Raw genomic sequence first — 13,824 nt, forward strand, 5'->3', positions numbered from 1 at the left:
ACCGCGGCTGCGTTGACGGCATGGCGGTTGAACGCCGGATCCTGAGTGAAAAAGGTATTCCGGAGGAAGTCATTCTTATCCTGATCAAAGCCAGGAAGGATGTCAGCCTGAAGTTCAGACGTTGTAAGGGAGTGCTGCATATTCAGCCCCTTTTTTGTGCCCCAGTGGCACCTTGCGATCTCAATGTGGTTTTGGAGCTCCTGGAATCACATTGGTTTGAGCCACTTAAAACCGTGGATTTGAAATATCTCACATGAAAAGTGGTCATGTGTTGGCTCTGGCTTCGGCCAGGCATGTGTCAGAATTGGCGGCTTTGTCATGAAAAAGCCCTTACCTGACTTTCCATATGGATAGGGCAGAGTTGAGGACTCGTCCTCACTTTCTCCCGAAGGTGGTATCAGTCTTTCACTTGAACCAACCTATTGTGGTGCCTGCGGCTACTAGGGACTTGGAGGATTCCAAGTTACTGGACGTAGTCAGGGCCCTGAAAATTTATATTTCCAGGACGGCTGGAGTCGGGAAAACTGACTCGCTGTTTATCCTGGATGCACCCAACAAGCTGGGTGCTCCTGCTTCTAAGCAGACTATAGCGCGCTGGATTTGTAGCACTATTCAGCTTGCGCATTCTGCGGTGGACTACCGCAGCCTAAATCTGTAAAAGCCCATTCCACAAGGAAGGGGGCTCATCTTGGGCGGCTGCCCGAGGGGTCTCGGCTTTACAACTTGGCCGAGCTGCTACTTGGTCAGGGGCAAACACGTTTGCAAAATTCTATAAATTTGATACCCTGGCTGAGGAGGACCTGGAGTTCTCTCATTCGGTGCTGCAGAGTCATCCGCACTCTCCCGCCCGTTTGGGAGCTTTGGTATAATCCCCATGGTCCTTACGGAGTTCCCAGCATCCACTAGGACGTCAGAGAAAATAAGATTTTACTCACCGGTAAATCTATTTCTCGTAGTCCGTAGTGGATGCTGGGCGCCCATCCCTAGTGCGGATTGTCTGCAATACTTGTACAAAGTTATTGTTACAAAAATCGGGTTGTTATGGCGAGCCATCTGTTCAGAGGCTCCATTTGTTATCATACTGTTAACCGGAGTTCCTATCACGAGTTATATGGTGTGATTGGTGTGGCTGGTATGAGTCTTACCCGGGATTCAAAATCCTTCCTTATTGTGTCAGCTCTTCCGGGCTCAGTGTCCTAACTGAGGCTTGGAGGAGGGTCATAGGGGGAAGAGCCAGTGCACACCAGGTAGTCCTAAATCTTTCTTTAGATGTGCCCAGTCTCCTGCGGAGCCGTCTATTCCCCATGGTCCTTACGGAGTTCCCAGCATCCACTACGGACTACGAGAAATAGATTTACCGGTGAGTAAAATCTTATTTAAAATGGTTGTACTACCTAAAATGCTGTATGTCCTCCAACATGTCTATCTCCCCCAGAGGTTATTTGGTGTCATAGATGGTATCTTGTCCTCACTGGTGTGGTCCAACCGTAGAGCTCGGATTAAACTAGATACTCTAGGCCTCGGGACTCGGGTGGTCTGGCTCTCCCTAAACTTAGATTCTATTACTTAGCAGCTCAGCTATTCCATTTAATTCCCTGGGTCTCCGACTCGTCTGGGGATTTATTAATCTCTAATGTATTACTAGCATTCAAAATCAATTTGTCACCCCTCCAGCTCCTACTTAGTGATAATGTTGCACTCCTTAGGATGCCGTTGGTTAAACAAGCAATCATGGTTTGGAGGCAGAAACATTCTATGTTGGTGGGGGGGGGGGAGGTATGGGATCCTGACACCCCATTGATGCACACTCGTGATCTCACTCATTTCACGTCCCTACATATGAGATCGGTATGGGGACGCTGGGGAGTTTGTTCCCTCAATCAATTGTACTCCTCGGGCACATTTATCTCTTTTGGACAAATGCAGACTGAGTTTAATATACCCGCATCCTATTCTTATAGATATATTCAGCTTCGCCACGCGTGCGCGTCCCAGTTTAGTGCTGCCCCACCTCTCCTTCGGAAGTCACCGGTCCACTTGCTCCTGACTGATGCTCTAGGCTCGGGGTCTGTTTCTGCTCTCTACTCCGCTCTGCTCGGTGCCCATCATTCTGATAGTCTCTCACACCTTAAAGCTAAATGGGAGGTAGATTTAGGACCGATTTCCCTAGATGTATGGGGGGAGGCCTTGGGGACTTCACGTACCGCTACCACCTCGGCTCGTTTTCAGCAGATACACTTGTTTATATTACATTGAGTCTACATCACTCCCACACGTCTTGTCAACATAGGGGGACGGAGTGTTTCTAGGTGCCCGAAGTGTGCCTCTCTTAACGGTACCTTCTGGCATCTATTGTGGGCTTGTCCGGTGGTGCGGGACTTTTGGCAGGCGGTGATACGGATAATAGCCACTACGGGAATCCCCTTTGACGTGTTTACCCCCCTTGTGTGTATCCTTGGGGTCATTGATGAGGAGATATTGGATGCTCATTCTAGGAGATATATTCTTAATTTATGTGTTTTGGCCAAAGTACTGATAGCACGCTCATGGATGGCGACTGCAGGCCCTGATATTAATAAATGGATCCCACTAGTGAACTCGGTTGTGTCCCATCAAAAGTTTGTTTATATTTCTAGGAAAGCCCCGGATAAATTTTATAAGATATGGGATAGGTGGTTATCGTCTCCACTGTACCGATATACCCATGCTTCTGCCTAATTTTGATTTGTGGTCATTTCATGTTGTACCATTGTATGAACAAATGTAAAGAAATCATGACGCTCTCTTTGTATAACCTGTTGCTGTTTGCAACTCTATTTATGTTGTTCTGTTGGTGCATACAACACTTGTTGATTCCTATATGTGTACACATAGTGCATACCTTTTTTTTTTTTTTTTAATGTTATGGTTTGTATGTTTGTCTGGATAATCAATAAAAACGTATTGAATTAAAAAAAAAAAAAGAAATCCCGGGTAGTCCCTACTTGTTTCTTTCTGATTAAAATTGGCTTTCCGATATATATCTGCACAGAAGCCTAGGCAAATCAGTGCAGTCCGCAAGATCGGTAGGTACAGGAAGGGGCACAAAGTTGTCCAAGCAAGTGATTCATTGTGTCGTAGTTAACATGTTGCAAATTATGTACATGGTGTTTGCATAGCACCATCATATCGTCTCATACAGTGGATAGACTAGTCTTACAGGAGGAATGCATATACAATATATTGGAAGTAAATCAGAAATGGAAGCGTAACAGCCCTGGGCAGGTTGGTCCACTGAGAGAATATGAAGGTGTGGAAGTATGAAGATTGGAAAATTTACATAGTCTAATTTACTGTGTTCGATCTCTGTTTAGTACTTGACCATTTTGATTATTCCAGCTCAACCTGCTCCCCATTAATCCGTGTATAGCCTCTATCTAAAAGCTCTTCTGACTCTAAACCTCAGCTAAGTTATGTAGTGTGCTGCTTTCCCAGCTATTCTATCATATGAGGCAGTCAGGTGTAGGTATAACTGTAGAAGATCTTCCTCGGGAGTGATTCCTACACCTATTTCAAATACTTATGCAACAAGACTTCTAAATAAAAGCTTTTATTGGACATGCAATTCCAAAATGTGTAGCACATCTATCTGTCCGCAGTAATTAGATTGTGAGGGATGTATTTTATGTTTGGGGAAATTTTAATCTGTGGATTAATTTAATAAGCACTATAAAGTGGTTAATGCACACAGACATTTTAAAACTATCAAGGTTTAAAAAAAAAAAACAATTGTTATTGTAACTGTCATATCTGTTATGATGCTAAACACTTAGGTATGGATATTTTTATGCTTGTTTTTACATTTTAGGTGCATAGTTTTTAGGCATGTGATCAATTTGATTTTTATTCTCCTACCTCATTAGCAATTGCCATCTGTGCTGCCTCTGTCTGCGGTGTCGGCAGTTCAGACTCTTCAGCCTTCTACATTACCTTCTCTCCAAGGCTTGACGATACCACAGGGGTTGCCTCCACCACAAGGGCTTCCTCTCCCGCAAGGATTGCATATTCCACCGTCATTGCCACCTTTACAAGGAATGCCTTTGCCTCAAGGATTGCATTTCCCAGGCCCAATAAACATACCTCCGCCTGGTTTTGCTCCTGGCATTCCCCCACCACTGTTTATGAGGCCAGGATTTAACCCAATGCAGATGCCACCAGGTAAGGTGTTAACATAAGAGCATAATGTTTTGTGTTTGCAGTATGCTGGGGTATTATGTAGGCTGTAATGTGGGCTGTATATGTAGGACTTCCTTAGACGCATCTTTCAGGGATAAATATTGCTTCCGGCCTTCTAATAAGCAAAGAGTACAAAGTGTATACATTTACTCGTCCTATAGGTATAAAATACATTCTCTTTCATTCGTAGCTTAAATATTAAAGGCATGGGTGTATCGGTAATGGGTGCAGGTAGTGTGGCGCACATGGGCACAGAGTCTAGAGGGGTTTATACCGCACACCCTGCATCCATAGGTTATACTCTCCTCTCTGACAAGTGCAGCAGAGATCACTAGTGAAAGGACGCAGTCTCCATATTCCCGGAGATCTGCTCATTTGCGGTAGACACTGACACATTGGAAGATCCTGCACAACGCATTCACCAGTAGGGGGGGTGGGGCTTGGGACTGCTACAGATCTCCGCCTCTGACTAAAAGGTTTCATGACGTGCCTGTCACTGTAACCTTTTCTACACAATGACTAACTGCATTGAGCAGTCTGATGCTGCAGTGAGCTGGTGTTCCCCCTCATATCTGTGTGGTGGGAAAGGATTAGTTTCCCAGGCTAGTCTGACGCTTCAGGATGTAGTTAATGTTTTTGTAAACTTTTTTTTTTTAAATCCGTTTTGTAAACTCTTCTCTCTGATAAAAATGTTGGCATTAATAAAAAAATTATTCACATGATTTTACATTTCATAAAGGACTATATTTTGTGGACGTCAGATGCCATGGTACAATTACAACTCAGTGCTGCATTGTTCAGATTTGTATTTCTGTACCATTTTAATTAGTAAATAGGTGCTGTAACAATGCCCATCCACGTGTAAACGTACCTATCACACAGGCTACATCTTAAGAAGAAAAAGAAACTAAATGCACAATTGTAACAAGCGTGTTTGTCGAGAATGGATGATTCCACAAGGTTGCAACATGTTTTCTGCATTTCTCCTTACACTTAGCCGGCACAAACAGAGGTTCTATAGCAGCGTTTGTCAATGCTGTGCTCCTTGCACCCTAACCGTGCGTGTTATAAAGGTATCTTTATATATTGGAAGGAAATTATAATCCCGTCAGATGTTTGATTCACTAGCACCTGTAGATCTAGTGTCTGTCCGTTACCACACTGATACTGCAGCTAGATCTGGAAAACATGCACTGTTTAGGATTCCATGAGTACTGTGTTTGAGAAACTGTTCTATAGAATATTTGTGTATAGACAGTCCACTATGAGGTTTGTAGCACTAGTGCTCCCAAATACATTTTGCAGATATACAGTTCTTTCTAATGAAGACGGCATGGAATTGCTGCAATATTTACTTTTATCCCCAATGGCTTGGTGATCTGCTTTTATGTGATTATCCCCACGTCACTAATCACATGAGACCTGCAATAAAGTACAGGGTAAAGTGCCCTTATTCTCACATGTGCTGGGTAAAAACCGTTGTGAACTACACGTGTATTAGATTAAAATTAACTTGCTGCATTCTGACCGCTCAGATTCTACATTACAATTTCAGATCAGGATGGTGGAATTATTTCATATGCTTTCAATGTATTTTATTAATGTGTGAATTACATCCCAATGTCATAACTTTATTCTGAGTTACTTTCACAATAAAAGGAGAGCAGATTATCATCCTCTTGGCTCTGGTTACATGAGGGGAAGATATTGTAAGTTTCTCTTTTAAGAACCACATCCGTGTCCAGTTGTCGGTTTGACAATCCCGTCCTATTCCATCCACTAGAACGGCCATGTTTAGACTCCAAATAAGTACTGCACTGCAGTGTGGCAGAAGCCTCGTGTCTCATTTTATCACACTCATCTGGTAATATTTAGTGAGTTAGTGTTCAGTTTGTGTAAAGCTTTTTTTTCTTTGTACTGGTATTAGTCCTGAGACACATTTAAATTTGGTCACAGTTGAATATCTTGTAGTGTATGGATGTGATACTGAGTGGCAGAATTGAAGGTAGCTGCAGGTGGAGTGGCACGGTCTGTTTTGCAGGTATCTGATCAGGTGTGCAGTAAGGCAGAGTGGTGGGAGACCAGACATTGTCTCCTCGACAACCGGACACTTTATAAAGCCTGCAGTTTACCTCAAACTTTTTTTCTATATTGCATAGAAGCAATTGGCTTATTAACTCCACGTGTTACGTCTTATTACCTGAATCTAGAGGCGTGCGGCTGATGTAATAGTTGAACGACTGGAAGGCCAGTGATTTGCTAGCAATGCTAGGTTATGCTCTTACTGCCTCAGCAGCAGTTGGATGGATTGTTTTTAGAAAGAATGGTCTTCCCTTAGTACAGTGATTGTTTACATATACAGATTAGCAATGTCCGAGGATACCTTTGATTTTCCACCTCGCCAGAGAATTGAGGTTATAGATCACAATAGACCCTTAGGGCTATCATGCACACAAGGGAATGCCAGTGACCTGTAGGAATTGTATGGCCAAGTAGTGCAGAAGTTCTATTTCCCCATGGTCCCTATGAAGCGGCACCTGTGGGTTACACTTTCTCATCATCATTATTATTATTATTATTATTACATGTTATTTATAAGGCGCCTCAAGTGTTTTGCTTCGCCATACAAAAGACAGTATAGGGAGACAAAACTTAGCATTACAGTAAATAAATAACAAAAATAGAGTACAGGTAACAAAGAGCACCATAATTCTCAAAACATAATACAGCTAAGCTGTAAGTAGTGAGGGAGTAATCATCGTACTACCTGGGGCTGGCCGCCATAGATAGGAGACTTTACCAGCAGGAGAAAAAGCGGGTATAGATGGTCGCTGAGTAGGAGAGAGCTGCGAGTGAAATGTGTCGAGAAGAGGGCTTGGATAACAAGAGAAAAGAGGGCCCTGCTCTGAAGAGCTAACAATCTAGTGGGAAGGGTCGACAGACAGATGACATGAGGTGCAAGCGGGAGGTAGCCTGATGGCAGTATGTAAGCAAAGCAGAGATGTTCAAGGCAGGGGGATGGAGGAGCAGCCTCAGGACTAGGTTATGCATCAGAGGGGTATGCTTTGATGAATAGGTGGGTTTTTAGTGCCCGTTTGAAGCTTTGCAAGGTGCGGGGGAGTGCGTACCACTGAAGGGGTGCAGCATGGGCATAGTCTTGATCTTTTGCATGGGAAGCAGTGACCAGGGCAGACGAGAGGCAACGGTCATTGGCCGACCGTAGTGGGCAGGAGGGAGTATGAAGGGAGAGGAGGTTGGAGATGTAGGGAGCAGTGGAATTAGAGATGGCATTGTATGTGAGGGTGAGGAGTTTGATTAGGATTCTGTAGGGGAATGGGAGCCAGTGTAGATTTTGTCGAAGGGGAGTGGCAGATCTGGAGTGGCGGGAGAGGAAGATGAGCCTAGCTGCGGAGTTCAGTGATCACTCTTTTAGTTGTCACTCCTGTTTCTAGTCTATACCAGTTTACCTGTGTGTAAGAGTTGTGTGATACAAACCGTATCTGTGGGACCAGTGGCATGTGCAATTGTCAGATATTTGAGCTGCCCTCATACATGCCATACAATGCCTACTAATCTTCATTGTTTTATGCAGTTTTAGTCCAGAGGGTTCAAACTAAAATCTGTGGAAACAGTGAAGCAAAGGTGGGTTCCAATGTATAGGTCGACAGGCAATTGGTTGTCCCCATATGGTCAACTTGCGGGTGTGGATCATCAAATCAACAGTGTCTAGGTCGACAATATTTAGGTCGACAGGGTTTCTAGGTCAACACATGCTAGGTCAACATGAGTTTTTCATGTTTCTTTGGTGTCGTTTTCTCCGTTCAGTGACTGGGAAGCCCAATTAGTGCACCGTCTCCCCTCGCATGGCTTGCTTCGCTCGGCACAGATTACCATTCCAATCATAATCCACGTGGATCGTTAAGTATGAAAAAGTTTTGTTTTTTTTAAATGTGAAAAACTCGTGTCAACCTTTTGACCTGTCGACCTAGTACATGTCGACCTAGAACCCATGTCGACCTTCAGACCCTGTCGCCGGTGACTGTCGACCTAAACATTGTCGACCTAGACAGCGTCGATCTTCAGACCGGATCCCCGACTTGCATTGGCCAAAAGGTTAATATAATCAAAAGGTCAACACGTGAGTTTTTTTTGTTTTTTCACGTCTTTCCAACTTTTGCTTGATTTTATTATCCACATGGACTACATTGGGAATAGTAACTTGTGGATGGTGCTCAGGGAACAGTGCGGGCCCGTGAGGGTATACATTTCCACTGATTGTGCTTGGATATGGTTAAACGTGCAAAATTATCCTTTAAAAAAAAAAAAGGTACAAACTTGTGTCGACCATTGTCGTGCCATGTCGACTTTTTTACCCTGTCGACCTAATGCATGTTGACTGTGAGGATACAGATTGTCTGATCACTCGGGTAAACAGTTCAAGCAAATGCCTTTTATTGTAAATATACACAGACAGTACACTATAACAGGGGTGGCCAACCAGTCAGAGGCAAAGATCCGAAAAATATCTGTAGTCAAGCCAAAGCTGGTATCATGCACACATGTCCAAAAATGGTCGTGGCCTAACTGGTACACACCCACCACCTTTTTGTGCGCCCCGCCTTCAGTGTGACGTTCGTAGGAGTATGACCATGTCAGCCCCCCCCCCCCCCCCAATTTTTAGTTACAGTGGGGTCGAGAAACACTGAAACATTTTGCACATTGCGGCAGGCAAGAGTCCCCATTTTAGGCAATGCGGCAGGCAAGAGTCCCCATTTTAGGCAATGCGGCAGGCAAGAGTCCCCATTTTACAGGGGGAGAGAGAGTGTGTTATACTTTCATAGGAAATAAAAGTCGTTGAGGGGAAATCAAAGGCGATACTAAATGATTAAAACAAGGTAGAGGAAATGATTAAATATACATCACATGAAATCTCGACGAACTGGTGATAATTTGAATTTCTTTCGCATCCAATGTCGCATCCAAAGAAATTCAAATTATCAACAGTTCGTCGAGATTTCATGTGATGTATATTTAATCATTTCCTCTACCTTGTTTTAATCATTTAGTATCGCCTTTGATTTCCCATCAACGACTTTTATTTCCTATTATTGTATGTGGTTTGAGATTGGGCAGACCACAAGAGGAGTGAAATTGGGCTGACACTTTAAACCGCGCCGGAATACACACACCATATTTGTTTTCTGTGTTATACTTTCGTTTGCAGCAGCATCCACAGGCCAGCTGTTCTCTCATTCATCCCACTTCCCACCCTACGCTGTGTCTCTTCACAGCGCAGGGCACTGTGGGTGGGCTGGGGGCGGCTGGGAGTGACAGGCGGAGAAGGGGGAGCAGAGAGGCCAGCGGCCATCCTCTGTAAGTGTACAGACGGAGATAAAGCTATCACCATCGGGAAGGGGTTTCTGCTGCCGGTGTCAGAGAGCACGGGGGGGGGGGGTTGGTGGGCACGAAGCTGCAGCTCAATAAACTCTCACCTACAGAAATTGAATTGGTTCTCAAGTCTCTATTTAAAATTGCAGCCAACGCATAATGGCTGTTTGCAGTCTTTTATGTAACAATCAACCACTTAACGTTACCTTTTTGTTTCCCTCCCCTTATTTTTTAGGCTTTCTACCTCCTCCAGGGATGCCCCCTCCTATGACACCTGTGTCTATTCCCCCTCCAATGTCTGGAATGAGCATCCCAACCTGTAAGTGCCTGCTATTCCAAGCATAATGGGGTATACATTTGTGCATATTAGATACATACATTATTACTGTGTTGCTCTGCGATGTACTATAACTTGTAAATGAAGTTAATGAACATTTTTAAAAGAATATATATATTAAGATGCTTTTTTCTCATATCTGCTCCCAGGCTGAAAGGAAAGTGTCCGCCTTGTGCCTGTTGCAGACATCACGTATAGGCTTTTCCACAGCTACATTCTCCCCTGCATAAAGCTTCTTGGCTTTTAAATAGCTCATTCAAAAGATGAGACCTGCATCGATTTTCAGCAGTGGAATTGCAAGTTTGTGGGAAACATATGTGAGGGGCATAACGTCAACATAAGATCCAATGCTAATGGGGAACAATGAACCACTACTTGGTGTAACACTAGAGATTTCCCTGACGTTTAGGAGAAAGTAGTGATTTGTGTATATATTGGGGGATTGCTACCACTACCATTATTAAATAAGCGTGTGCTTATTGGGTTACATCCACACATAATAGCTTAAGCCTTGTGGAGACTTCGCCTTCATATGGCTTTAAAGCTGCACTACCACCCTGTGAATTTTTCTGTCCACGTGAATCCCCTTGCCAGAGGCCTTGAGGCTACTCCATGTTGCCCATTTTAAACTGGGCCCTGACAATTCCCTATGAATATAGTTATGATTCCTCCTCGGGGCTCAAAGAAGAAAAACTGGATGCCAGTTTGTTGGGGGATGGCCTGAGTTAGTAAAATGTATGTAGTAGGTGTTGGTGCTGATTTAACGGGTTGCCTTGTACAGGCAACCCGTTAACTAAAAATATTGAGGTTTGTGCATGTTGCCAGTTAGTAAAGCTTGACATTTAAAAAAACAAACGTAAAATACCTTATTCTGGAGCCTTTACACCGGAGTATTTTGAACTGCCCGGAATGTCGCATTCACCACTGACATTGTGTGCCCTGGACTGGTAGAAATGACCATGACTGTAAATGACAACTTTTTTTTTCTCAGCTACAGCAGGTGCTCCATCTAATGACTCGGATGTATCTCAAGGAAATCCTTTGCCCCTTGTACCTGGAAGAGAAAATATTGAATCTGATGATGATGGGAAAGGATTTGGGCCAGCTCCACAAGGAGGGCCAAATAATGCTCCTGGCCCAGTGAACCCACATCATGGTAAGTCTTTCTTACAGAGCTTTTACAAAACTGCTCCTGTGTTATCCAGACCTCTACTGAACACAAGTGGTTTTAGTTGAGGTGCTTTTTCTGTCATGAGGGTGGTGTCACGTTGCTACTCTTTACTCCACTTTTTAAAGCCTAGTGTGTTCTAGACTCATACTGAAGTAACTGGCCTGGACGTCACACTAGTGCATTAGTCTTCCACAGCAGCTGGAGGGCCGCAGGTTGAACGACACATCCCAGCACGCCCTGACGCAGTTTAGCTATTAAGTTAAGCTAAAACTGAGGCAGGGCATGCTGGGATGTGTAGTTCCACAGCAGCTGGATGACCGCAGGTTGAAGACTCATGCACTAGTACGTATTTCCAGTGCGGGTACTGCCATAGTAAACATTACCAAAGCCCCAATTGGCCATTATTTTAGCAGACCCAATACCGAGAGCGTACAAAAAGCTCATAAGTGGCTAGATGAATCAGGCCAGAACGTATCTATAGCTGGAGAAGTGCTGGTGTGACACCACCTGAAGGCTGCTATTATATAATATGCAGGCATTATATTCGAGTACAATCAGAGTTAACTGTATGGTGAAGCTTTTATCATTCTTGTCATGTTGGTGCCTGGATAATTTGCTATCTGCGGTTCCCTGTTAGACGCTGTAGTGGTTATTGATGTAGTAGCCATGAATTAAGAATCTTTCTCGCTTAGGTTGAGACCACTTCTTTCAAATAATAATTCTGATTTTTCCAGTAATTTTTGTACCGAATAATACATGATTTAAAATAGTGCTCCTACACAGTAACTTTATAGGCGTTTCATTGTCTTGGCTCTAGGCGTCACAGGTCTCATGTAACATGAGAAGTGTCTTCTATTCATGTAGTCTGTTTTTTTTGTTTTTGTACTACAATTTATTTTCAAGATTTACATAGTACATATCTAAAGTGAGTTACAATGTAGTATGTGTTACTCCAGTATTCTGATGCCTGTAATATGGGTTCCCGATACTGTATATGACCCTTCTATTACAGGGGTAGGCAGCCTGTGGCATACCCTGCCACAGTGGTGCCACAGTTTGCCTACCCTGTTCTATTAGGTTATTTCTGTCCCTCCCTGGTATTGCAAAACTTTGCTGATATCCTCCTTAGAAGTTTGGCTTTGATGTGTAAGTGTGGGTCACCTCTATGTCCAACCAGCACATAAGTCTTCTGCCATTACAAGACTACCCATAAAACATTCATTTCTAGGTACAGTAGCTGTATGCAATAGTTTTTCAGAAGGCTCTGTAATTCATCTCAGCCCCAGACAACACCCCCAAGCTTTCTCAAGCCATGTTTAAAGTAATGAACTGGAACGGCTGGCTTGATTAGGTGGTGGTGCAGCTTAATGACCAAGAGAAATGGATCATGATAATGTAAATGGAGGAAAGAAAGCAGACTTGGGTATTTTATGTTAATTTGGACGCCATAGTTTAACCTAAACAGGCATGGCACATGTTTCAGGGTTAATGCAGAAATCTGACCAATATCCCATTGCTTACTAGTTTGCGTTCTTAGGGTCAAAGTTTGGAGTCTGTATAAATAGGTGTTGCGGTCACGTTTCATTAGCTAGCTGTACTTGTCAAACTAAATATATTCACTGTGGATTTATTTAAGTTGCTTACCAAAAGCTACATTGCATCTGCTTTCTAATGTCCAATATCAAGCTGCTATTTTCTTCCATTGTTCTCAATAGGGGGAATTCAATTGTTTTTCACCACTGCCGCCACTAGATGGTGCCCAACAGAGCAATTCAATTGTTGGCCTCATTTGTTCATGATGAGTAGCGTGGAGACACATTTCAGCTCGCAGACCGTGGAGTTGGCGAGCTGAAATGTGCGAAAAGTGACTGGTTTGGGCGCTCAAACGGCACATTTAACATTGCGCCCAGACCAGGTTTATCCATTTAACGTCGTTAAGCATGGTCTGCCTGGGCGTGATCAATGCGTTTAAAAAAAACAACAAACATTAAATAGCGTTCCGCAATTTCCCGTCACCTTAGAAAGGGGATTGGGCACACAAAACAATTGACTTGCCCACAATTGGGGTAATTCAGTTGTTTTATCGCGCCCGATCTCCCGTCTAAAGTGACGGGAGATCGCGAGGGGATATTCAATTGTCCCACTTATCACAATGATCACGGCCAAAAGAGAGTGGTTCAGGCGTGCAAAGCACCTAAACCTGACTTAACAAATAGGTGCGAGTGTGAAAAGGTCAGTTTGGGCGCCCAAATGGGTCTGTTTACGCGCATTTCAGCTCGCTACCTCCAGGAGTAGCGAGCTGAAACGAACTTCTTGCGCCCGTTTGCAGCAGCATTTGAATAGCTGTTGGCAGGCGTTCGTGGGTGCAGGGACCCGCGATAACATTTAAATCCGGCCCAATGTGTGTAGTTGAGTCATGATTTACATATAACTTTTGAAATTATTTGATTTAACAGCTGACTATATAATTTCATGAAAGTTGTACAGCAATAATATACCATGTCATCTACGCACACATTATAGAACTATTGGGGTTTTTCTGAGATTTTATAATGAATGAAAAAGGGGAATTTTACTTTTAACAAGTATAGTATCAGTAACCCAAAATTAAATATCCCAATCATCTGTACAGTGCTTAGGTCACATTGGAATGCAGCATTAGATCTGACCAGATTTCAGGGGATGGGTAGTAGCTTTTTTTTAGTTTGTATGG

At 43.5% G+C, this 13,824-nt stretch overlaps 1 protein-coding gene across 2 annotated transcripts in view; it reads left to right on the forward strand.

Annotated features, from left to right (window-relative positions):
• Positions 1-13,824, forward strand: part of SCAF4 (SR-related CTD associated factor 4) — a 273,314-nt gene that overhangs the window by 192,060 nt on the left and 67,430 nt on the right. For both annotated transcript variants that reach the window (XM_063956403.1, XM_063956402.1), the window contains exons 17-19: positions 3,903-4,197; positions 9,839-9,922; positions 10,932-11,096. In XM_063956403.1, coding sequence (XP_063812473.1) covers positions 3,903-4,197; positions 9,839-9,922; positions 10,932-11,096 — 544 coding nt within the window. The remainder of the gene's footprint in view (positions 1-3,902; positions 4,198-9,838; positions 9,923-10,931; positions 11,097-13,824) is intronic.

Source organism: Pseudophryne corroboree, chromosome 2 (genome assembly GCF_028390025.1).
Source record: "Pseudophryne corroboree isolate aPseCor3 chromosome 2, aPseCor3.hap2, whole genome shotgun sequence".
NCBI lineage: Eukaryota > Metazoa > Chordata > Amphibia > Anura > Myobatrachidae > Pseudophryne > Pseudophryne corroboree.